The following is a 25271-nucleotide window of genomic DNA, read 5'->3' as shown; positions in this document are numbered from 1 at the left end:
ACATGGAGCCATACAGCCCCTTGGAAATGTTGACCCGATACCTTGCTTCTAGAGTTCCCAGTAGCCTCCCCAGGTGAGTCAAGAATGTCACTTCCTGGCAGGTGCAGGAACCTCAGGATATCTCGGGGACCTCGTGAAGAGGAATTCGCCCAATTCCACAGATATTGCAGGCCTGTCTGACAGAAGTAACTGGCTTGGCTTCTGGCCCAGAGAGGCTACAAAAAGTTCAGTCTGGAGATTCCTCATGAAAGGTTCTGGCAGAGCAGACTTGAAAAGATCCTTATGATCCATTGCTATTCTTGCTGAACTTATGGAAACAATTGGGCCAAGGTTGTTAAAGCTGGACTTGTCCTACGAGTGAATTAGTCTCGATTTGGCCATCTCTGGAAATGAGGGTTTTTACAGAGACAAACTATGTTTCAAGAACGCATCATTAGGGATGGTAAATCCTAGTTATGATCGTCTTTAAAAGTTTGTTGTTTGCCTAAGCTAGACAACTCGAGGTAAACTTTGTCACAGTAGCACAGGTATGGACAATCTCCTTGCTTGTTATTCTGCGGGAATAATAACCCCATGGGTATATGATTTAAACGACTGGAAGATGGGATGGATTCACCTATCAATAGACAAAGAGGCTAGTGGTTTATTCATCCTTCACTTGAGGCTGGGTTAATTCATAAATCTCTAAGCATGCAAACATGTCCCTCCTAAACCTGATCTGACAGTTACTAGAAACCTACCCCATAGAAACCCAAAAGACCTGGTTTATTCAAAGGATGGAAAGTCGAATACAACAGGGGATTTGACTCCAAAATAAAAGGGCTGCAGTCAAGTTACAGGGGCATTTTTCACGTGCTCCCGTATCTAAATGAAACCTGTACTCCCTTTCGCAGGAAATCTATGAGCACACGAATGTGCCTTCTTCTTCCTATGAACCTGTGGAACACTTGTTCACACCTCTTATGATGATGGCAACTTTCTGTTTCATTCTTTCTTTTTCATTCTCTTTCCCCAAGTTCTACTAACAAGTCCTTCTTACAATGGGCCATTCAAAAGGACCACCACAGACATTTGAGGTACAAACCAGAAAGACCAACCTCATTCCTGCTGCCTCTTCCCACTCTCCTCTGAGGATGCTTCCCGCCCGACATCTAACATCTCACTGGCAGCACTGGGAAACACTAAGTTTGTGATTTGCTCTAACCAGTCACCCCTGTTTTTCTCGGTTCCAGAAGAGTACCTCTGATTAATTAGCTGATTGCTTACTGAACCAAACAGAGTCTACAGGATGGCTGTACATACATCACTTGTTACACAGTTAAGGACTTAAATGACTCTCAACATACCATTATAGTGTTAAATACGAACATAACTCGAATGCAGAAAACAGTTCTACAAAACAGAACGGCATATGTGCTAACTGCTGCACAAGGTGTAACTTATACTCTCATCAAAACAAAATGCTGTGTATACATTCCAGATGACCACAGAAACATTTCTGGATTTCTCACTGACATGAGTACTCCAACTTGGCGCTTTAAACAATCCCTTTCCTGTAATGATTGGTTAAACTGGACTGGAGGAGGTGCGTCAGCTACCAAAGGACTTCCACTTGGGCTGATCTTTCTAGTGGTTCTCATTCTGTTCTGCTTTTTCTCCCATGTCTCTCTGCCTGGTACCAAGACTCCATCACTGCAATCACTTCAAGCCAACACACGATCCTTTTTGCTCAATGAGGTTCATACACATTGCCCACGGTGGATTCAGTCTGCCTCTGCCTTTTATAACTCCCCTCTATGTTCCCTGACTGACCCATATTGACCGAGATAGGTAGGGACAACTCTACGCCCTTGCTCAGCAGAAAGAAGCTACAGAAGATGAGACCTTCCGCCTGCAGCAACCCTAAAGATTCCAGGGTCAAAACTGCTCAGGGGGCAGGGGGATATGATAAGGGAGCATCAGGCAGGCTCAGGGCAAAATCCAGGCTGGCACCGTCCCTCCCAGGTGGAATGTGTGTGTTAGTCCTTGGACACTCCTGGCTCCCCAAGAACAAAGGAAAGGGGTTTAAATGCTTGCCGTGGTCATGTGGGAAACTAAGGCAAATGAAAACTTAAATTCCCTTACTGCCTGCAGCCCATTGACAAGTCCATGAAACAGGCAGAGTGACCTCCCTCTAGGAGCTCAGCTGCCTGACAGGATGACATTTTGGTGGGGGCAAAAGAGAACCTTAGCTTCACATGATCCCAACCTCGAGGACCCTGCAAATCTACATCTCGACCCCCACAACATATATGCTGGCAATCATCCTCCACGCTTATGGCCTGCCCAGATCCATCTAAAGGGTCTCATGGCTGAGGTTTCATTAAACGGCAAGAAACGGCATTTTCCTGGCAACAGCTAGCCCCTCAAGGTCCTGGAACCTTGAGTCCTAGAGTAAGTCTCCAAGGAATTCTGGCTCTCTCCCTAACCCCCTCCCAACCTGAGGGTATATAATGAGCTACCCGTCACGACGCCAGTGCAGCTCTCCCTGCCCATGGGACCTGTCCCCGTGCTTTAATAAAATCACCTTTTTGCACCAAAGACTTCTTCACGAATTCTTCCTTGGCCATCGGCTCCAGACCCACGAACCCCCCATCACTCCCAAAACTTCACCACCTCCACCTTGTGCTTCCTACAACTCCACATCCAGCAGGTCACTCTCCCACCGACACTCCTCCAGCCTGTGAAGCTGTTCTGGATCTGGTCCCACCCGCCGCCCTGGCCAATCTCCTGTGCCATGTCCCCGGGCTTCCTGGAGCTCAGCATCATTCCCTGCACTTAAAAAGCAGGGACGGGGCTCCTGGGTGGGCCTCAGTGGCTCAAGCGTCCCACTCTTGGTCTTGCTCAGGTCGCCATCTCACAGTTTTGTGAGCTGGAGCCCCGCGTCGGGCTCTGAGCTGATAGCACAGAGTAGACTTGGGGTTCTCTCTCTGTCCCTCCCCCACTCGCACTGTCCCTTCTCTTTCAAAACAAACATTTTTCCTTTAAAGTTAAAAAACAAAATAAAATAAAGGCACAGACACGTGGCTCTCTTATGGCTCTCATTTATTTGCATTTTTTGGGGGTTGTATTTTATTATTTTTTTTAAATACATTTTTTAATTTATTGAGATGTTTGAGACTGATTTTTTGGCTCTAGGGACATCCTCCCTGGCTGCCTGTATTCACTGCTGGTGTCGGAGTTTGTGGCTGGCGAGTTGAATCTGGGCCCTCTACTCGTGGTCACTATGGTAGTCCCTTCAGAGGTCAGACTACTCCGCTCTGAGGACAGGCCTGTGCTGGAACAGGTTGGGATGGGGCCCCAGCAGCAGATTCTTCTTGGTGTCCTGATCGTGGGCTGGATAGTTGTCAACGTGTACCACATGTTTTCACTCTCCAGGCACATGAAAATCAAAGCACTGTGTTCCCGGTTTTCGATATTTCGTTCCGCGTCCCAGAAGACTTCCCCCTCAAACGGCTCCAACCCGGTGGCCAAGCAGTACCAAACCACCCCCAGGCTCCAAGCGTTTGCGGAAGGGGTGTCCTCCCTTTGCTGCAGGAAGAGTCGCGGGGCAGAATAAGGGGGGCTGTCCCAGAAGGTGTTGAGTTCGTAACCAGCAAACTGGATGCTCAGTCCAACCCCCGTGTGTTTTACCTTCAGCTCCTTGTCAAAAAGCAGTGTCTCTAGCTTCTGATACCCGCCGATCATACCTTGTTGGTGGCAGTACTCCACCACCGATAACAGCTGGCAGAATTTGTCTGGAACCTCCTCCGTCACTTGGCCACGGTGCGTAAAATCGTCACACAAGTTGTCTCTGCTTGCGTATTCTGAAAAGAGGACTAACATTTCCTTGGTGTTGATCACCTCGAGTGACTTGACAATATTTGGGTGACTTGAGGTCTTCATATTCTGGGCTTCACGACAAAGTCCCTGGAGGCCAGTGGGGTCCTTCTGGGTTTTCCTGATGAACGTCACATCAGACTGCTGACTGGTTAGGATGTTCGAGGCCAGATTCATTATGGGGACGCCGCCCTCACTGGTGGTCTCACAGATCTCGTAAATACAGAAGTCCTCCTCACCAGCAGTAATGGCCTTACGCCCCTGAAGCATGGTGACCTACTAACTATACTAACGCTAAATAATGCTAATTACACAGACTATGCTAACCAACTATACCAACCTACAAAATTTGCCAATACTAACAATACTATGCTTATGAACTATACTAACAATATGAACTATACTAACAATATGAACTATACTAACTGTACTAAAACGCTAACAAAAAAGAAACAAATGAAAAACACACACGCGCACACACACACTCACACACACACACACACACACACACACACACACAAAGAAAATGAAGGGAGGAAACGAAGAAAAATTGAGAAAAAGAAAAACTAAAAAAGGAGAAAAAAGAAAAAAGTAAAAACAGAAAAAGGCAAAAAAAATTGGGAGAGAAAAGGAGTAGAGAAAAAAGAAAAATGAAAATAAAAAAACAAATAAACAAAATGAAAAAAAGAGAATCGAAAACAAACTAGCTAGGGTCAAAGGCCGACAGGTCACCAAAGCTTCCTGGGCTGTAAAGACCAAACACCCAGCCGAGCCAGGGTCTTATATAGACAGGTAGTGCCATGACTTCACCATGGGGCTTTGTGAGGGCACAGCAAGAAATGGGCCAATTATGCAATCATGGCTGGGGATGTCTGAGACCACAGTGGTTTCCTCACTTTTTATTCCTAAAACCCCTTTACTCAATAAAAAAAAAAAAAGACCCCCAATGGGCTTTTTGTTTGTTTGTGTGGGCTTTTCAAGATTGATATTTACTTTGTTAGAAATCAAAATCTATAAGATGGTTCAGTGGCCTTTTCACTTCAAGTTTAGAAAACTGTAATTTTGGCTTGTATAGACCTCGTAATGTCTACACTTAAAATACTCAGTTCCTGGTCTCAAAATGGTGCTACAACGTATAAGGAAATGTTGTGTTGTGTAAAACACGATAAGGCTCATTATTAACATCTATAAAGCTCAGAGGAACATTGCTTTTCATCATATTTTCACTGATAAGGTTGTGAGGAGATTTCTCATCAGAAACCTTGGAGGCTAGAAGGCATGGGTTGATGTGTTGAAAGCATTGAAGGAAAAAAGCTGTCAACCAAGAATCCTACATTTGGGAAAACTGTCCTTCAAAAATGAGGAAGAAATGAAGACATTCCCAGATCGACCAAAGCTGAAAGCCTTGCCCTGATGACTAGACCGGCCCTGCAGTGAAGGGGGTCCTTCAGGTTGAAATGAAAGGGCACTGAACAAGTAACTCGAAGCCTTCTGAAGAAATAATCTCCGGTAAAAGTAAGCAGACAGACAATTATGAACGCTAGTACTGTTATGACTTTGGTCTGTAGCTCTACTTTTTGTTCTCTATGTTAAGAGACTGATATATTTAAAAACCTAATTATTCATCTATGCTTTTGGACACAAGATGCATAAAGATGTAATTTTGTGACATTAACAACTGAAAGAAGGTGGGGTCAGGGCTGTAAAGTAGCTGAGTTTTCATGTGTTATTGAGGTTAAGCTGGTATAAATTGACATTACAATGTTGTAACTTTAGGATGTTAAAAGCAATCCCACGGTAACCACACACAACCACACACACACACACACACACACACACACACGCTACAGAACATACACAAAAGGAAATGAGAAGGGAATTAAAATGTTTCACTACAAAAAAAATCAACTAAATGCAAAAGAAGATAGTCATGCAGAAAATTTGAGACAGAAAGCAATTAAGGCATATAGAAAACAGAGAGCAAACCACAGAAGGAATTCCTTCCTTATCAGTAATGACTTTAAATGTAAGCAGATTAAACAGATTAGTGAAATGGATAAAAACATAGGATCCAACTATCTGTTACCTACAAGGGACTCAGATCCAAAGACACAAAAACGTTGAACATGAAAGGAAGGAAAAAGATAATCCATGCAAATAGTAACCAAAAGAAAGGGTGGAGTGGCTGTAACAATACCAGACAAAACAGACGTTCAATCAGAAAATGTTACAAGAGACAAAGAAGGACATTTTATATGAATTAAGAGGTTCAGTACAGCAAGAAGAAAAAATGATAAACATTTACACACATAATGAGAGGCCATTATCGACAGAACTGAAGGGAAAAATGGTTCTATAATAATCATTGGAGCCTTCAATATCCCACTGTCAATAATGGACAGAACAACCAGACAGAAGGTAAGTAAGGACACAGAGGATTTGAAGAACACGATAGCCCAGCCAGATCTAACAGACGGGCACGGGACCCCACCCAACAATAACGGCACGAGGGACCTTCTCTGAGACAGACTTTGCATTAGGTCACGAGTTAAGTCTCAGTAGATTTTACAAGATAGATATCATACAAAGTATCTTTTCCAACCACAAGAAGATGAAGTCAGAAATCGGTAACAGAAGGAAGAGTGGAAAATTTAAAAAGCTGTGAAAACTGAAAACACACTCTCAAAGAACCAATGTGTCGAAGAAGAAATCACAGTGGAATGCGAAAATACGTAGAGGTGAAGGGAAATGAAACACGACGCGTCAAAACTCCTGGAAAACAACAAAGCAGTGGTGAGGGGGAAATTTATAGCTATAAAACGCTCACAGTAAACATCAAGACAGATCTTAAATCAACACCATAGACATGCAACTAAGAAACTAGAAAAAGCCAAAGGTAGCAAAGGGAAGGAAATAATAAAGATTAGAGCAGAGATAAATGAAACAGAGGGTCTTTCTACTCCTTACAGACGTCGAAAGGGTTAGAGTGCTATCAACAAGTGTAGTCCAGCTCATTGGAGAATCCAGATACAATGGACAAATCTCTAGACCTAGAAAACCTACCAAGACTAAATCACAAAGAAAGAGAAAATCGGAAGAGATTCGTACATAACTAGGGAGGAGATTGAGGCTGTAATCGAAGACCACTTGACAAAAAAAAGCCCCGGATCTGACAGCCTCACTGGTGAATTCTACCAAACATTGGAAGAATTGACACCAATCTTCTCAAACTCTTCCAAAAAATTCAGGAGAAAGAACACTTCCTAACTAATTCTATCAGGCCGGCATTGCTTTGATGCACCCTAAATATCTCTGGGCCACCTTCCAGACAGTCACCAGAGGAGTTTTCGAAAATATCCAGCCACATGAGTTATTTTCTCAGCGACAAAAGAGACCTTTCTCTTGTCTGTGGAAAGAGAGGACCAGTAGTGTCTCCAGAATCAGGCTGAACATCTATGGACCTCTTCTGAGAGCCTCCGTCCACAACGGATGGGCCACACCGCAGACTGGACACAGCTGAAGCGGGGCAGGGGGTGGGGTGGGGAGGGGAAAATTCACGGAGGTAACCTGGGCTTCAATTGGTCTGTCAGCTGCTTTGACCGCTTTGGGCATCTTTGAATACAACAGGCCATGTCCTCGTTGGACGCTGGGAAAGGACAATCTATCTGCACATCCAGCCCTACGGGCTGGAGTCTCCCAAACGAGGCCATCGTTTGTTTTTGGCAACTCTGCTCCACCACAATATTCATCAGACTCCTGAGAAAGACGACCGATGAAGGGATCCATAAATGGTAAGACCATCCTGCACTTAGCTGTGTTTTGTAAAAGGGAGATATTAGGAAACTGGGCCTTTAAGGTTTTGCTTGCACCCTGTTTGTGGAATGGTACGTGTGTCTATGTATGTTGCAAATGTGAGATAGTTTCTCTACCTCCGGGTGGTGGTTGTGAAAATTAATTTGTAAAAGTGCTCTACTTAGCTGGTTTGAAGGCAAGTGCTTGTAAGAACTGGGTGTTCTAGGGGCGCCTGGGTGGCTCGGTCGGTTAAGCGTCTGACTTCAGCTCAGGTCAAGATCTTGCGGTCTGTGGGTTCGTGCCCCACGTAGGGCTCTGTGCTGAGGGCTCAGAGCCTGGAGCCTGCTTGAGATTCTGTGTCTCCCTCTCTCTCTAATCCTCCTCCATTCACGCTCTGTCTCTCTCTGTCTCTCTCTCTCTCTCAAAAGTAAATAAACATTAAAACAATTAAAAGGAAAAAAAGAACTGGGCGTTCTAAAACTCAGAAAGATAGAAACTAACCCCAGGTGTCTTTCAAGTTCAAGTGATCTTGGATAATATTTGGTATGAAAGCTAATGTAACGTTGTTCGTTTAGTTAAAATGGACATAAGTCTTTAGAAATGCCAACATTAAATATGATAGTTTCACTCTGCTTGTGTTTACTGTAAGTCAAACCAGCTGTTGGCGTTGTGACTGTCACAAAATGTGATGGAAAAGAAAAAGACGTTAGAGCCCTGTCCAATGGCTTCTGAAGCTTTATGGGCAAGCAAAGGACAGACAGACAGATGTAAATAATTTTAATAAATGTAATTAAGGCTACTTGAAAAAATAAGGGAAAAAATTCTGTATTTAATGAAAGTGAGACTGGTTATTCAAAGAGGGAAAACTTGGGGTACCTGGGTGGCTCAGTCTGTTGAGCATCCTGCTCCTGACCTCTGCGCAAGTCATAATCCCAGAGTTGTGGGATTGAGCCCCGTGTCAGGCTCCAAGTGGAGCCTGCTTGAGATTCTCTGTGTCTCTCTGTGTCTCTCTCTCTCCCCCTCCCCCGCTTGTGCTCTCTCTCTCTCAGACAAAATTTAAAAAAAAAATAAAGAGGGGAAAACGTAGGACAAAATCTGAAGGAATGCGAAAGGGAAAATTGCAGAAGGTTTGCGAGAAGGGAATCTTTCAAAAGAAATGCTATGCATGGTCGGGACCGAGATTCTGGAGTTTCGCATGTAAGAAACAAGTTTATGGGGGCAGCGATCAACCCCCGGGGAAGAGAAGGGGGAGGCAGAGAACGATGTCAGGCAGAAGTTGAGCAGTGACACTTCAACGGAAGCCTTAGCCGACTCTCTGAGCAGTCCCGAAAGTTGGACTGCCCTTCGGAAGCATCCAGACTTAGGTGAAAGGGGCTGGCTCTTCGTAAGCGTCTTTGGATGTGACCACCTGGGCAGCGGGCAATGCCCTTGGCAAGGCCACTGTCTACAGTCACGGCGATCCCTGATGATGTCTGAGCGTCGAAGGCTGTAGGCAGCATTGCTATGGCTGGGAGACCTTGGTTCCTGCCGGAGATTCTGGTCAGCACATCCCAACACCCGTCACAAGAACTCAGACCCATGCAGTGCCCTGGATGTCCTTGTCCAAATAAGTATGTATCAACGTGGGAGGTGACACGGAGGAAGAAAGAAGGGACTGCATATCTTTTTAAAAATTCATCTCGTTGCAACGAATGAGTTTTAATATCCAAAGTACAGCGGTATAAGACTGGAATTTGGGTTTTCTCGCTGTTAATGTGACAGAGGCTTCTTAGATGATGGGTCTAAATTATCAACAGAGGTTTTTCTTTACCTTTAATCTGCCTAGAAAAACAAAGTTTCTATGTCTTGTCTTTGTTACGTCTTTGCTTACTTAAGAAAGTTGAATCTGCTCCGTGTTAAGAGAGCTAAGGTTTGCTCACAACTCCATTTACCTTGCTGTCTGCATTTACCTTGAGAATCTCTTCTTGCCATCCTGGCTAAATAAGTATCCCGTTTTGTAACGATCTGTAATCCTATTTAGGCACGTGTTTTGAAACCTTCTGGTATTTCACCAACTTCCAAAAACCCAGCTTGTGAATGGAAGTCTTTTTGACGAATGAGGCTTATTCCCTGGTGTGTCAAATGACATGGGAGGCATCATCAAATAAGCGATGAGGAACCTTCTTAGGCTTTGTTGTATGGGTGATTGCTCTAAGTGTCCTAGAGATTTTACAAGATTCCTAAGGTTTTGATATGTCCTGGTATAGCGTCATCGCTTGTAATACTAACTACTGAAGTATCGTGTGTCACAGAATCTCCTTGCCAGCTGCACTGCATTGACAAATACAGCTCTCTGATCCCTTCAGGATCATAAAGCTAAGCTTAGTAAGAATTCCCAGAACTAATGGGGAAACTGCTTTCAAACAGACACTTGTGTAAACATTGCTGGTCCTCTAATGTTTGCTCTTCTAAATTTAAGTCTGCCTATGACATTTGGTAGACGTTTGGTAAATAAGTTCTTCATAAACAGATAGGAAACATTTATCCCTTTCTCTCTACCTGGTACCACCAGAATTCAAAACTCTCAGGGAGTATTCTCGCATTTTCACGGCAGTGTATTTATTTGCAGAAGTTCGATACGAATCCGTTCTCCTTGCAACAGGACGCCACTGGAAACATTGGTCATGTTGCCAAGGCTTTGACTGGAATGTCATAGTTGAGGGAGATATGCCTAGACTCAGCTACAATCAGAGAGCTTTAAGGAACTAATTAAGGTTGATTTTCCTAGCCAATGAAGCCCCTTGGAAAACTTGCCTCGTACCTTGCTTACAAAGTTTCCAGCAGCCCTACCAGGTGAATAAGGAAGGTTGTCACTTCCTGGCAGGTGCAGGAACCTCAGGGTATTTGGGGGATCTCGAGAAGAGAGGGAGCCACCCACATCTATAGGCATGGCAGGCAAAGGCTGGTGGCCAGTATTTGGCTTGGCTTCTTGAGCCTGACAAGGCTGTTAAAAGTTCAATCTGACATTCCTTACGAAAAGTTCCAGCGAAGCAGATTGAAAAAACCAAACACCTATATGACCAATCACCGTTGTGATGGCGCTTGTGTAAACAGGCCCAGCTTCAACTGGACAATTTTACAAACAAATGTGTCCTAATTTGGCGATCTTTGGTGGAGATGAGGGTGGTTTCAGAGAGAGAGATTGTTCCAGTAACACACCTGTGAAAATGTAAGATCACAGTTCCGATGAACCGTCTTTGAGGGTTCGTTGGTTGTCTATACACCTGGGCTGGGTCCTGAATTCTTCTGGTTTCCTTGAATGTCTGACCCTGACTCTCCAAACTAAGGTTTCCAGTTTTCTCCCACTGTGTTGACTGGAAGCACTGAGAACGAAAACTGCTTTTCCCTGAAGCCCCGCAAACCGAAGCCAGACCACCCGAGGTACACGTGACAGAAAAGTGGCCCGGTGATCTAAGGGCCACTCAGAAAGATCACCAGAGACACACGGATAGCTGAACAAGCTGATCGCAGCCTTCCCGACTGGACAAGCTGCCATCGGAGCATCCAGACGTGGACGTGTTCACGGATGGGGACAGTTTCACGGGTCAAAGACAAGGAAGAGCTGGGTGCAGTGGTGACCCATCAGCTATCGTCTGCTGCGGAAGATGCCACAAAGTGGACCGACTGCCCAAGGGAACCATGCTGGCAGCCCGTCGAAGACTCCAAGACCCTCCGGAAGAGCTTTAGTGCCAAAGATAGACTTAACTACATATCAACCCCAACGTCCCTTGGAGGACCAAAGAGGAGTTAAGTAAGGAGTGGGGGTTTGGACACCGTGCTGGCATTGACACCGGCTGGAAATAGAATGAATCCTTACCCTAGAGCATCTGATGAAAGAAATAATTAGCCACATTCCTCGAAGCACCCGTTATGGGAAAGATGCCACTCTCCAGTGGATCCAGAAGTATACTGTGGGCTCCGATTTCAGTGAAATGCTACAAAAGGCAACGCTTGTGCTAAAAACAATCCTAAGACTGGGTGCCCACAAGTTCTCAAGGGTATACAACTGAGAGGCCCTAAACCTGGGGAAGACCGGCAGGCAGCCTTTCCCGGAATGCAAAGAACAATGGGAAATTCTCGGGGTTTGCTTGTATCTGCAGACACCTTTATCAACGGGGTTGAGGTTCCTCCCTGCTGTTCAGAGAAGGCCTCGGGAGTTGTCAAAATGCTTTTAAGCGAGATCATTTCTAGGTTTGGACTGCCGCTAATAATTCAGAGTGACAATGGAGTGACAACCACAGCGTCCAAGGCCTTGGGCATTCAGTGGAAATCACACGCTTCTGGAGACACCGAGACAGTGGAAAAAGGGAAAAAAATGAACTTTGGCAAAGCTCTGCCAAGAAACCCACTTCACTTGGGAACAACCTGTGCCATCTGCCCTGCTTTGGGAAAGAGTGGTCCCTAGAAGAGGGCTTGGTTTAAGCCCCTGTGGAATGTTATATGGAAGACTTTCTATGTCCTTTTCGTGACCTAGGAGTTGCTGGCGGGGCTGCCACCAGCGATTTGGATACTATCAGGTACATCCAGGGCCTGAGTTTGCTTCCGGCAGGCTGATGTACCTCACAGATGTGTCTTCACGCTGCCTGAATCCCTTAGTGACATCCAAAGGTGTCACTAAAGATGTCAGTAAAGACCTGAAGAGCAGGAGCCCAGAGGACCAGCTCCGGCCTCACTGGACATGTCAGACCCTGCGAGGTGCTGTTGACCCCCACTCCTCCGAAACTACAGGGAATTGAGCCGTGGATTCACACTTGAATGACAAGAATCCACAGGTTCCCTACACCCTGTCAGCAGGGAGGAGGTCGAAAGGGACCCGGCTCAGACCAGTGAGCCTCTGCCGGACCTGAACCTCCGACTCGGGGTAACTGGTCCAAGGGAATCAAGCCATGAGTACAACATGCTACCTGTTGTTCTCTAGTACCCCTAAAACCCTAGACACAACATGGTCCAGGAACTATTGACCAAAGGACAGAAATCCCGGTAATGCAGAACATTCCTTTCCACCCCGAAGTTTCCACTTGTCTAACCCCAGTCTTCACCCCACCTCAGCAGGAAGTAACGGCCGCGGCCGGGTCGTGGTCCCAATACCCACAAGAATGAGGACGCATCAAAAGACCCTGGGGACTGAAAAGGGTAACCAAAGGGTTAGCGGCCGCAACTTTGTACCCTGACCTTTTTCCTTTGCCACTAAGTACCCCTGACTCTCCTCCTCTAGGGAGGTGGATGTGAGGCTCGCCCTCCTGCCTCTGGAATAAACTCTTGCTTTGCTTTATACTCCATGTCTCAGTGATGGTCTTGATGCGCATCAGGCAGATGAACTTGGGTTCACTACACACGGCAGGCACTCAGTAAAGACCGCTGAACCCACGTGGACTCTGACGCTTGGAGAGTTAAGTGTCTGGTCCGTGGTGACACAGGGTAGGACGAGGAGAAGGCTTTGATTTCTGAACTGTAGTGCCTCTACTCCCATCCACAGTGCTAAGAAGTTTCTGCTCTCCTCCCAAGGCCACCTGCTCAGCCCTCGGCACAGCACCTCCGTGGCCCCAGCCCCTGTCCCTGCTTTGGAGCCAGCTCCCCATTCCGACCTGGAGGTGACAGACAGCTCAGCCCTGCTTACCCAGCTCCACCAACATCCCAGCCTCATCTGCCAACTTTGGCAATTTTCATACCACCTCGCACACAAAATAAATTGCACGCTCCCATTTTGGGTTTGGGGGGAGAAAAGGCCCAGTCAGTTCATTACAAAGGCTGCCTCGCCTTGGCACGGAGTGGTGGGAGATGTTCACAGGAAAACGGATTAATTTGGACTCATTGCTTTCCCTTCCACGTCCTCGTGCCAATTAAGACAACGCTTGTAACCAAGCCCACCTTCTCCAGAAGCAGCCCCCACACTCCCCAAACAAGCAGTCCTCAGGTTTCACTGGCTGGCTGCTCAGGGTCCCGAGAAGCTTGCTGGGACCTTTGGAAAATGCCAGTCAGGGTTTTAGGATTCTTCTGCCAGGGGTGGGGGGTTTTGGGTGGGGGGTGGGGGGACCTACGGGAACTGCTTGGTTCGGTGTTTCTGAGCTCACACTGGTGAGCTGGGCACAGCCGAATACTGGACGCGGCCTGCTTGGACAGAGGCTGGGTATCCAGGCTGCCTGCTGGAATCACGCGGGAAGGGGGCAAAATTCAGAGTCTCTGGCCCCCCCCCCCCCGACCCTACCGAGTCAGACACGTCAAGGACAGGGCCTGGAAATCTGTACCTTCCACAGGTACCAAGGACAGGACCTGGAAAGGCTTTGGGTGGGAAGTCTCAGATCTGCATTTGAAAGCCGTGTTATCTAGGGAAGCTGTTCAGCATTTCTCTACCCCAGTCTCCCAGAGCTCAAACACTGGGGCGCACCATAACCCTCTTGAACAGGTGGGGTTGGTTGTACAGGTGCGGTGAGGCCCCGACCCATGGCGAACACTCATTACGTGGCACTGACTGCTATCAGTGAACATGACTGAGTTCGTTTCAAGGGGTTGATGAGAAGCAAAAGGTGATGCTTTGGTGCTGCGGAAAGTCCTTGTGCCTTAACTACAGCATCAGCACTGCCCCCGGGCCCTCCACCCAGCTAATCATTCCTTCAGACTCCAAACTCTGCATCACTCTTCTTGTCCCACCTCCCCCCGCCACCCCCACCCCGAACCCCCTGAAACCAGTAAATCATTATTAGAAGGTTCAAAGTTGGGAGCCTCCACAGGCTCCTTCGGAATGGAGTGAAAACCAGACACACACCCCCCGGGAACAAGGGAGCCAAGTCCTAGGTCTGCAACATGGTCAAAACCGAGTCGTTTCGTTTGTGGAAAATGAATACATCTGAGTTTGCACCTGTCTCGCCCGGGGGAAAAGTAGCGCGTGTGCCATCGCAAACGGGCGTCTCCCGGCAAAACCCGTTCCCTGCTGCTCGGGGAGGCTCAGACTGCCAGAAAGGCTGTAGCTCACGTCCTCTGAGTGGAAAGAAAAAACCCTCACCAAGCAGGGACCCCAGGGTAGGGGTGGGGTAAGTAGGGTCTCTCAGGGTTAATTTCCTTAACATTTAGCAAAGATCATCCGCTCTTGGTGTCCATCCAGACCTTGGCCAGTATAATGAAAGCCAGAGGTCACCTTTTCTGAGTTCAGAATGGCCCCTTCTGCCCCCTGTGTTTGGTGTTTGTTGTGGAAGGGGGGATGAAGCAGGGGAGAGGAAGGGGTCTCCACTGAGCAGGGCAAATGGTCCACTTATTTTTCCCTTCCAGTTCACAGCCTGAAAATATTTATGAGTTCCGAATCCAATTAAGCAAACATTAATTTGCACCAGTTCTGTGGGCAAGGCATTGTGCCCAGGGTGCCCGGCGAGACCAAGGTTAACTCATTCCACTATGGCCCGGCCTGTTGGGGCCTGCCCTGTGCTCTGTGTTCTGTGCTCTGTGCTGGGAGACAACCCGGGGCTTCATGCAGGCTCCTTACTCTGCCTGGGGTTAAGTGTTCAAGTCACTAGGACAGAAATCAAAGTGAACATGGATATCAGAAGCAAGCACAAGAAGCCAAAGAGGGCAAGCAGGGCCAGGGCACTTCAGCCATGACCCCCCTCAAAGCTTCAGTGGGGCCACGGCTTGACGTTCTCACAGAGGTGTGGGTCTGCTGAACACAGGGGGCACAGGAAATAGCACTAGTCCCACAGACAAGCTGGAAGACAGGCAGGGAACCCATGGACGCACCTGGAACCAGAGGGAAGCACCGCTGGGCAGCCGCGCAAGGTGCCCCGGGGGGACAGGAGCAGGAAACTGGGCCACACACGAGAGAGGCGGCCGGCTCACGGGGCCTCAGTGAGAGCCACAGCTAGAGAGTGTTGGGCAAAGGGGCTCCATGGAGGGCAAAGCAGGGAGGGTCACAGTCAGACTTGACTTTCTGTCCTTCTGGTGGGCGGGCCCTTGGGGGAACACTCAGCAGAAGATCAGGCTCCCTTTAGGAAGGGACCTCATGGTCCTTCTTTCCTGGGAAACAGATTTTGCAGCTGTCTGGGGGTAGTGACCTGAATCGTGAAGAGTGGGTCAGATCTGAACCGTCCGGGGGGCTTCCTGGCCTGTGCCCCTGTGCCTACCTGTGTTGAGCAGAGGGTGTGACATGTGACCAAGGTCTGACCCCTGCCGTGACAGCTCCCTGAGGGCAAAACACGTGCCTGGCACAGGATAGAGACTCAGTCAACGCCTGACCCCAGCATCCTAAAGTCCCAGCAAGGCCTTCTACCACGACTCCTATAGGTGTCTGGGGCTGTCCCCGAGAGTCAGCACAGCAGAGTAGAAGTCGTTATGGGGTTGGGTTTTTGAGCCTCAGAAAAATCTCAGATGCAGCCTTCTCTGCCTGGACTCACATCAGTTTTCTTCCCTGCCTGGCTCCTCACCTCTAGGAGTCCTGCTGACAACCAGTTGGCTCCAGCTGGGGACATAGGTTCCAGTCTCCATACGGTCCCCACCCCCACGCCAGCCCCGGGCCCCATTCTGAGGCCATTCCTTATTCTCTCGCCAAGCAGGTCCTTGGTGTTCCTGTCCCCCCCACTGAAATGTCTTTCCCACCCTTCCTCGGAGCAGAGAACTGCCCTCCTGCTTCACCTGGCCTGCAAAATCAGGTTCCTGACAGCCCACAGCAGGGAACCCTGAGGCAGGGGGTGGGTGGGGTTGGGCAGGGCCAAACAGCCACCCTACACACATCTCCCGGCACTTACAGGTGAAAGCCCACTGGTCTCAGGAGATCTCGGTGAAGGGCGCCCCGTCATCAGCCAGGAACACCTTCTGGGGGAGTGTATCAGAGCAGGGAGGGCTCAGATCCTGGGGCTGAAGGCACCTCTCCTTCCTATTCCCCCTGTGAATCCCCTTCCAATGTCTGTGCATACCCCAGGAACGGGATGCTCACTACCCCTCAGCAACCCTCCCTGTCCTCAGATAGCTCTTCATTTTTTTTAAATGTTTTTTTTTATTTAATCTTGAGAGAGAGAAAGAACACGAGCGAGGGAGGGGCAGAGCGAGAGAGGGACACAGAATCCGAAGCAGGCTCCAGGCTCCGAGCCATCAGCACAGAGCCCGACGCAGGGCTCGAACTCACAACTGCAAGATCATGACCTGAGCCGAAGTCAGATGCTCAACTGACTGAGCCACCCAGGCGCCCCGGTAAATCTTCATTTTTAACAAGTTTTCTGAACAGGTAATACATGTTGCACGGTTCTGAGCTCAAGCGACAGCATAGTGCACACTACGAGGAGGCTCACAGCCACTCTTATCTCTGCCTGCCCGGCTCCTTATCTCCCAAGGGATCATCTGTTCGGGTCTCCTGCCATTGCTTATGCATGCAAACGTTATAAGCAAGAAACCACATTCTTCCATGCAACTTTTCTTACCCCAAATGTAACGTGAGATACACGCTCTCCCGCACCTTGCTTTGCTCAGGAAACGGCGCACCTGGGGCCTTTCCCCATCAGTCCATGGAGCGCACCTTCCCTTTGCCCTCACGGCTGCACATATTCAGAGGGGCCATGGCTCCAGAATGCCTGGCTGCCCCTCCTCCCGCATCTCCTGGCCTGGGCCATTCTCTGTCTCTCAGGGCATCTCCTCTCCCCTCTCAGGCCCGGGGGCCACCTGGCCCTCACCCCATCCGTAGCCCCTGTATGACACTCCTCCATCCCCTCACCCTGCGTGTGCCTCTGCTTCCCGCTGGGACCCTGCCGGACTCAGGGTCTATAGACCCAGCCCTCCCAGTGCCCCCTATTCTGCCTCCCTGGCTTGGGACCACCACTCACGTGTCCCGGGTTGCGCCCAAGCCGAGTGTGCAGGTACACACTAGGGCCTCGCCATGCTGATTCCTGGAGCCTCCCCACGATGCAGCCTACCTGTCACCCATCTGCACTTCTCTCTCTGTAGGCTGCCCAGAGGACCCCACCCAAGCCCGAAACTCCCAGCTCCAGGCTCAGGATGCACAATTTGTGTTGTGCCCAGTCACGGAGCGATTTCAGAAATCTGAAATCTGCTGCCAGTGCGGCTGGGCGTCCCTGTGGCCCTTAAATTGCCTCCATGCTCCTCCTCTTCTCCCCCACCCTCATCACCAGCCCGCTGTCTCCCATCCCTCATGGCCGTCCTGGTCCCCCAACTCAAGCCTTGAGACCTGCCTGGCCCCAGCCCCCTGGGCTGAGGCAGTAGCACCCTGGGATTCTGGTTCCTAGCTGCCCCTCCCTTCATCCAGTCAGGAGCCCCAGCTGTGACCCAACTCCATGCCGACCCCCTCCCCTCCACTGGTGGGGGTGAGGAGAGGCAGGGGTCTCAACTGCAGGCATCGTGTTCTCCACGGGCCACGGAGACACCGCATCATTCAAGGCTGCTAGGAGCCCGCCCCTCCACCAAACAGCCCAGAGATTTGCCCCATCTGGCCCCAGGGACTGCCTGAGCTGAGAAGCTTCTGGTCGTAGATATGTCACAGCCTAGGACACCGCCGCTGCCCTTGAGGGGATGGAACTACCACCAAGCCAAGTGACCCCCCACGAAGGTCACTCTAGAACCGAGTAAGCCCGCACAGTAAACCGGTGCTCTCTCTCCAGGACACCAAGCCAGCAGACGGCAGGGCCATGGTCCTCAGGTGGCGGGCCAGGGTCAGGAGCAGCAAGGGAGCAGGGCTCTGACCTGGTGTGACCTCATCACAGAGACACCAAAGCGCAAAGTTTCATTGAAGCCACCCGCTCCCAGGACCCAGACGCACAAACAGAGGCCGATGACACACATACCTGACATTCCGGGAGCTCTCACCTTCAGACCTGCAACGATAGAGAACACAAACTTAGGATGCAAGTACCTTCCACTATGGGAGATCCACTGGAGCACATGAGCTTTGGGGACATGTGAGGTCCCCAGCTCCCCTGGGATCCCTTCTGCAGTCTCAGCAGACTGTCCCCAGGCCCAGCCCCCAAGGTGTCACATTGCTGGTCTTCTGACCTGGAATCCCACCCTGAAAGCCACGTCCTCCCAGAAGTTGGGCAGCAACCCCAGAGGGGGGTTCCAGAACTCTGTGCCCTGGGCCCTGTGAGGCAGCAACGGAAGGAAAGAGTGAGTGGGGATAGTGTAGCTGGCCTCACTGCATCCTCTACTTGGTATTTCCAGCATCTCTCCCCACTGCCGGCTCTATTTTCAAGGACCCAGAAATCAATTACACCACTTTACGAAGGAGACAAGCCTGAATGTCAAGAAACTGGACAATTAGATCCTATCGCACACACTTGAACTTTCAATGGAGACTGTGAAATACCCGGCAGCCAAATACAAGACAGCGATGCCTTGCCTTGCCGCTCTGTAAACCAAAGGAAAGGGGCTTGGGGATTAAAATGCATGCAGCTAAGGGCTTAAAGCCACAGCTGGGCTTCCTGAGTCTGAAGGAGCAAAGGGCTGTGAGCAAGCACATTTGGGAAGCTAATCCCTGGACGTCCCCAATTGGATTTTATTGCCAGCGAGCTACAGAAATAAAAACACACTTAACTCAAAGTCTTTTTTGTACTTTTTTTTTTCTTCTGCAAATTGCCTTTTTCAGTAATTGTGCAGACTAACTGCATCGCCCCATGAGCACTCAAGCTCAGGGGACAGCTCCTCCCACAGAGCCACCCTCGCTGGTCTTAGGAGAGCACCCCGTGCCCTTTCCTATGTCTGCTGTGTCAATGACAGATTTTACCCCGGTTGTCTTTCAAGCTAATTGACAGCCCAGCCCAGGAAAGTTTCTCCAGGATGCCCTACAGGATCTTAAACACCAACTGTCCGCTGTCTGGAAGGCTCCCGTTGTCCCCAGCTCTCACGGCAGCTACACAATGCAGGCCAGTGCCATTGGCCACTTCCGGGCTCAGCCAGTGCAAAACCGGAAATAAAGGTCAATGATGATGATGATGACAGATGCCCCTTTCTCAGCCTTTACTAGGTGCCAAGCCCAGAGCCGGGCCCTGACACAGGCTATTGATGATTTTCACAGCAACCTGGCAGGCCCAGCATGGCCCTCGCTGTGCCCAAGAGGGACCAAGGCTCCCGGAGGCTGTGTCCGCACACGGTCGCATGAGCGGCCAGCATCGAGGTGCTCTCCTGCCACACCTTGGCAGCCAGAGAGCAAACCAGACCCCATCCAGTCAGGATGGAGGTCACTTGGGCGAGTGACAGAAGGGGGCCCTGGGGGCTTGCAGGTGCTGCTCACGTTTAGTTCCCGATCCAGGTCCTGGTTACCCAGGTGCAAGATCGTGATTAATACAAAGGGCAGATTTGGCCAGATTCCAAAATGTATTCCTCCTATCCATTTGGTCTTTGTCCACAATTCCTGGCGCACACAGCACCCCGAACCCTTGGGATTTTCAGAGCAAAAAAGAGCAACGGGAACATCTTCTGTTATCATATTTGGTTGCATGTCCTCCGCCCCTGAAATCACTTCAGAGCCACGACGGGGGCAGGAAATGTTCCACCACACCCGGGATCGTGTCAATGCGGTGACTCTCGGAGAGCACCTAAGGATGCGAACTCACGGTCCCGCCCCCTGAAATCAATCACCAAAAGCCAATGATTCGATCAGTCGGGTCTATGTGATGAAGCCTCCGTAAAAAACTCGAAAGGACGGGGTTCAGATTGCTTCCGGTTGGGACAGACAGTGTTTCCCCGGGAAGGTCAGGGCACCCTCGGACCCACAAGTTCTGCTCCTAGGTACAGCGGAGATTCAGAGAGCGTGGCGTGTCCAGAGGGCGTGGAAGCTCTGAGTCCCTTCCCCATGCCATGCCCTGTGCATCTCTCCTACTTGGCTCTTCCTGAGTTACATCCTTTGAGAGTAAGTCAGTACTCCGGTGAGTAAACTGGTTTCCTGAGTTCTGTGAGCCACTCTAACAAACTGATTGACCTCAAGGGTTGGGGGCCGGGGGGGGTGGGAGGAGTCACAGGAACCTCTGATTTCCAGCCGGTCAGTCAGAAGCGCAGGTTCACAAGTTAGGCTTGCGACCGGCATGTGCAAGCTGGGGGCAGTCTTGTAGGACTGAGCCCTCCACCTGTGGCATCTGAGGCCATCTCCAGTTAGAGGGTATCAGAACTGGTGGAACTGTAGGACACGAGGCTGTGTCTTGAGAACAGCCTGGTGGTGTGGGAACTCACCCCCCGGCATGTATGTTTTGGAACTGGGTACCAGAATCTCTACCAGCGGGGGGAGGGGGGGGGAACCAAGTGTGAAAACCCAGGCTGCCACAGGCTCACGACACAAACACGTTCAGAAATAGCGCGGTTTTATTTTAAAAAATGGGGAAGAATAGGGGCGCCTGGGTGGGTCCGAGTCAGCTAAGCGTCCAACATCAGCTCAGGTCATGATCTTGGGGTTCGTGGGTTCGAGCTCCCCCGTCGGGCCCTGTGCTGACGGCTCAGAGCCTGGAGCCGGCTTCGGGTTCTGAGTCTCCCTCTATCTCTGCCCCTCGCCCGCTCGCGTTGTGTCTCCCTGTCTCTCACAAATGACTAAACGTTTAAAAAACTTGGAAAATATACAATATGACAGGGATAAGGAGGGGGGATAAGATTAGCTGTGAGCCGACCATTGTTGAAGTGGGATATGAGGGGTGGGAGGGTCTTACGCTGCTTTGCCTACTTTGGTACACGTTTGAAGTTTTCCATGAGAAGAAGCTGAAACAAACACACGAGGGTTAAGTGAATGTGGGTGCCCACGTCACTGGACTCCTGCCAAGTGGCAGGTGGGGAGTTGGGCCCATGATAAACCATGGCTTCGCTGAGGTGGCCTCAGAGGGGCCAGGCCAACCACTGCCTCTCACACCCATGTCACAGAGATAGATTCAAATCAGATGTATTGTCACGACCTTGGCACCCTTCTCTGGGGGAGACACCCATCAGAGAATCTGGTCCCAGCCACGGACCTCACTCCAGGAAAACCCACACACGCCCCTACAACTCCAGTCGTGGGGTTCCTGTGCACTGCCCGCCAAGACACCAGCCCCAGACAGTGGCATCTGGGACGGCCAGCTCCAACTTCCACAGCTCTGGTGTGCCCCAGCCCCGTGACCTCACTCTCTGGGGCTGCACTGGCTTGAGGAGAGACCTGGCCAGCCTGTGCTTCAAAGGCAAGAGGATGCGTGACCTGGGAGGTGACAGCAAACACAGTGTTTCTACAGCGTTTACAAGTGCATGGCTGAAGGAAGACGGGTCCATATGCTCACCAGGGGTTGGGAGGCGGGGGAAACGGCCAGAGGTCGGTCAGAGGGTGCAAGGTTGCCGTTTACGTGGGATGAGGAAGTCTGGAGGTCCAATGTCCAGCATGGTGACCATCGTTAACAAGGCTGTATGGTGTACTGGAATGTGCTAAGAACAGATTTCAGGTGCTTGCACCATAAGAAACAAAGACAATTATGTGAAGAGACAAACACGTTAACTAGCCTGCCTATAGAGATCATGTTACAATACAACACACTATACCCCTTAAATAGACACCATTTTTATTTAAAAAAAAGAAAAAGGGCAAGGTCTGTGACATGAGTGGTCAGTGGCTGTACCTGGACTCTGTGACATCTGTGATGGCAGAAATGACCCCCTTGCCAGGTTCAGGCCTAACCTTTGAAAGGACTGGCAACTTCTGCTATCTTGCTGTTAGAAAGATAGAAGAAAGAAGATGCCGAGAGGAAGCCCTCACCACCACACAGGGGAAGAGGAAGGCTCCCGGCCCTCAGCCCCGCTGAGCTTCCGGCTGTCAGCCATGGTAAGCAAAGTCTCAGCTGATGTCACACACACAGCACAGAGCGGCTGTCCCCACGGGCCCCGCCCAAAGCGGGAAACCCCGCGCAAATACACATGATGACCACTGTTTCCAATCACTCAGCTTGGGCAGGGTTTGGGGAAACCCCAAGCACTGCCTCACCTCTTGCCCCATGAACGTACCGGCCCCTCATATCCCCCTCACCCCTGCTGCAGACCAAATGTTTGTGTCCCCCAAATTCATATGCCGAAGCCCTACCGCCCCTCCCCCAGTGCGGCCCTACTTGGAGATGGGCCTGTGGGCAGGAGCTGAAAGTTCAGTGGGGTCCTGAGGGTGGGGCCCTGAGAAGGCGGCCCGCTGCAAGCCAGGAGGAGAGGCCTCAATAGAAACCAACCCTGCCAGACCTCCATCAGGGGTTTCCCGCCTCCAGAAACGGTGAGGGAGTCCACGTCTGTTATGCAAGCCATGCCGTCCAAGGTGCCGTGTCAGGGCGGCCAGGGTCATCACCGTCTGCGGCCTCCGAGCCTCCACACACACTCTTCCTCCGGCCTGCGGCACTCTGCGTAGTCCGCACCCCGACTACCGGTCCCTTTCCGCAGCTGGGTCCCTCACGGCAGGGGGCGGGGGGGGGGGTTGGGTCACTCTCACCACCCTCTGGGAACTCGGCCAGGCCTCCCTACCTGCTCGGGCCTCTCAAGCAGACTGCCGTCCTGCACAGCAGGGCCCAGTCTACTGCTCAGATGTCTTTGAGTCATGGTTCCCTCAGTACTGCTCCCTGCCTCCCTGGCTCTTCACGGGGCCCACGGAAGTGCTCCCTCATAGGACGGACAGTGTTCCCCCGGGAAGGTCAGGACACCCTCGGACCCACAAGTTCTGCTTCTAGGTACAGGCCCCAGTGAAACACATGACTTTGTGGTAGGAAAAGACCGGATTCAGTGGGCAGAGAGGGGACGTTTAGGACCTGAGGTCCCTGGGTGGGGAAAAACATGCATTTTGGAACAATGCTGGGAGGGTCTGACCATAGCGAACCCCTTCAGGTGTGTGGTTCCCCTTAAGCATGTACCAGGCACCAACCTCCTCCCCGTCAGGTCCCCCTCAGGAATGTGACAAAAGACCTGGCTAAAACTAAGTAGCAGGCCATTAAACGTATGACCCACATGGGATCGATACGGCCACAGACCACCCCACACACAAGGGGGTCGAGACGATCGGGAATGGACAACCCAGCACCTAGAGTGATCAAGTCAATAAGGGTGGGACCTGAGAAGGAACGAGGGGGAAGGGAAGAGAGGGCTGACTGGAACCTTCTAAAACAGAGACCCTCACCTAGAGGCCTCGGGCATTCACTTTTGAACGCCCCCTCTCTGCAAAGAGACCTTTGCTACTGCCCTTCCTTTCTGATCCTCTACTCTAATCAACTGGCCTACTGCTCATTTTGTGTCTCCTTCTTCATTCTTCGAAGTGGTGAGACAACAAACCCCGGGTACTGAGGTAATAAATAATCCCGCACCGATTTGGCCCGAGTGATGTGCTCCCTGAGCCCTGAGCTGGAAGAGGCCTCCTGTGTCTCGGCAGGAAAATGGGTGAATGTGGCCCATCCACACCAAACAAGGGATGCTAAGCCCCCAGGAGAACACACAAGCCCTGGCCACCCCCAGCAGGGGGGGAGTGGCCGAGGCAGCCAGAGAAGGCACATGTCACAATCCACCTGAATGAAGCAAAGCAGCCAAAACTCGGTGCCTCAGCTGCAAGGTGCCCACCTGGGAGTTAAACCATGAAGCCACAAAAGTCGGGCCACCAGTCCTCCCCCAGAGAGATGTTGCTGTCGGGGGAACAGTACGTGGTCGCCAGGCTGCTGGCCCCCCCCCTTGTGGACTTAGGTGGTGAGGCAAGGTGTCTGTACCATAGTGAATCTGTGACCTGCACACACACACACACACACACACACACACACACACACACCCCTACATATGTACATGGACACTTTGTATGTCCTCTGTATGTAGAAGCCACAATTTTAAAATGGAAAAATAGGAACAGACTGTTTGGCAAGGTGACGAGTTATTTTCAAAAGAGGGCCAGAGCCCCCACTCTGTTCCTCAAACATCCAGGCCCACTGTCACAGGTGGGTTCCTCTGGCCACACCCAGCCGCCCCTGCGCCCTCGCCGGTAGCAAGTAAGGTGAAAAGCAGGTGTCTCCCAGCCACGTGTGTTCTAGTTGCCTGAACCCTCATTCTAGAAGGGCCACGGACTCCTGCCTGGCAATTCCAAGTGGCATCAGCACAAGCCAACACAGGCCACACTGCCCCCCACCGTGGCAGGTGATGGATGACCAGAAGGGCCAACAGAAGCGTGTGATGCTTCCTCACCCCGGGGGATGCAGCAAGGAGCTGATGAGGCCTCCATTAGCTGGAAGACGCTCCAAAGCCGTCCTCCGGGGGCCTGGAGCCACAGGAGGCGCCATCCTTAGGAGCAGCTATAGAAGGTTCTTGTTTTGTTTTTGTTTTCCATTTCCTCAGAGCTGTGGCAGAAAAGCAAGCAAGCAGAGCCTGTGTGTGCACGCCCACGAGCACACGTGCATGTGCGCATCTCACTCTTAATGTCCACCTTGACCTCACCCTGCAGGAAGCCAGCTGAACTGTCCTGTGAGCGGCCCTGGAGAGACCCACGTGGTAAGGTCCTGACGCCCCGGCCACCAACCATGTGTTGGTAGCTTACAGGTACATTTCCCAGCCCTCCGGCTGATGCAGCCCCAACCGACACCTTGCTGGCGATCTCAGAGACCGTGAGTCAGAACCACCCAGCTATCCTGCTCCCGGGCTCCTGACCCACGCGC

At 50.7% G+C, this 25271-nt stretch overlaps 1 protein-coding gene across 1 annotated transcript in view; it reads right to left on the bottom strand.

Moving 5' to 3' along the window:
- The window catches only part of LOC122236738 (MAP/microtubule affinity-regulating kinase 3-like), a 136315-nt gene extending 117827 nt beyond the window's left edge, over positions 1-18488 (bottom strand). The window contains exon 1 of the mRNA XM_042979620.1: positions 18462-18488. Coding sequence (XP_042835554.1) covers positions 18462-18468 — 7 coding nt within the window. The 5' untranslated portion in view covers positions 18469-18488. The remainder of the gene's footprint in view (positions 1-18461) is intronic.
- Positions 18489-25271: the final 6783 nt, after the last annotated feature.

Source organism: Panthera tigris, chromosome A2, assembly GCF_018350195.1.
Source record: "Panthera tigris isolate Pti1 chromosome A2, P.tigris_Pti1_mat1.1, whole genome shotgun sequence".
NCBI classification, from domain to species: Eukaryota; Metazoa; Chordata; class Mammalia; order Carnivora; family Felidae; genus Panthera; species Panthera tigris.
Note: the sequence above shows the minus strand (reverse complement) of the source record. Positions and strands in the feature narration are given on the sequence as shown.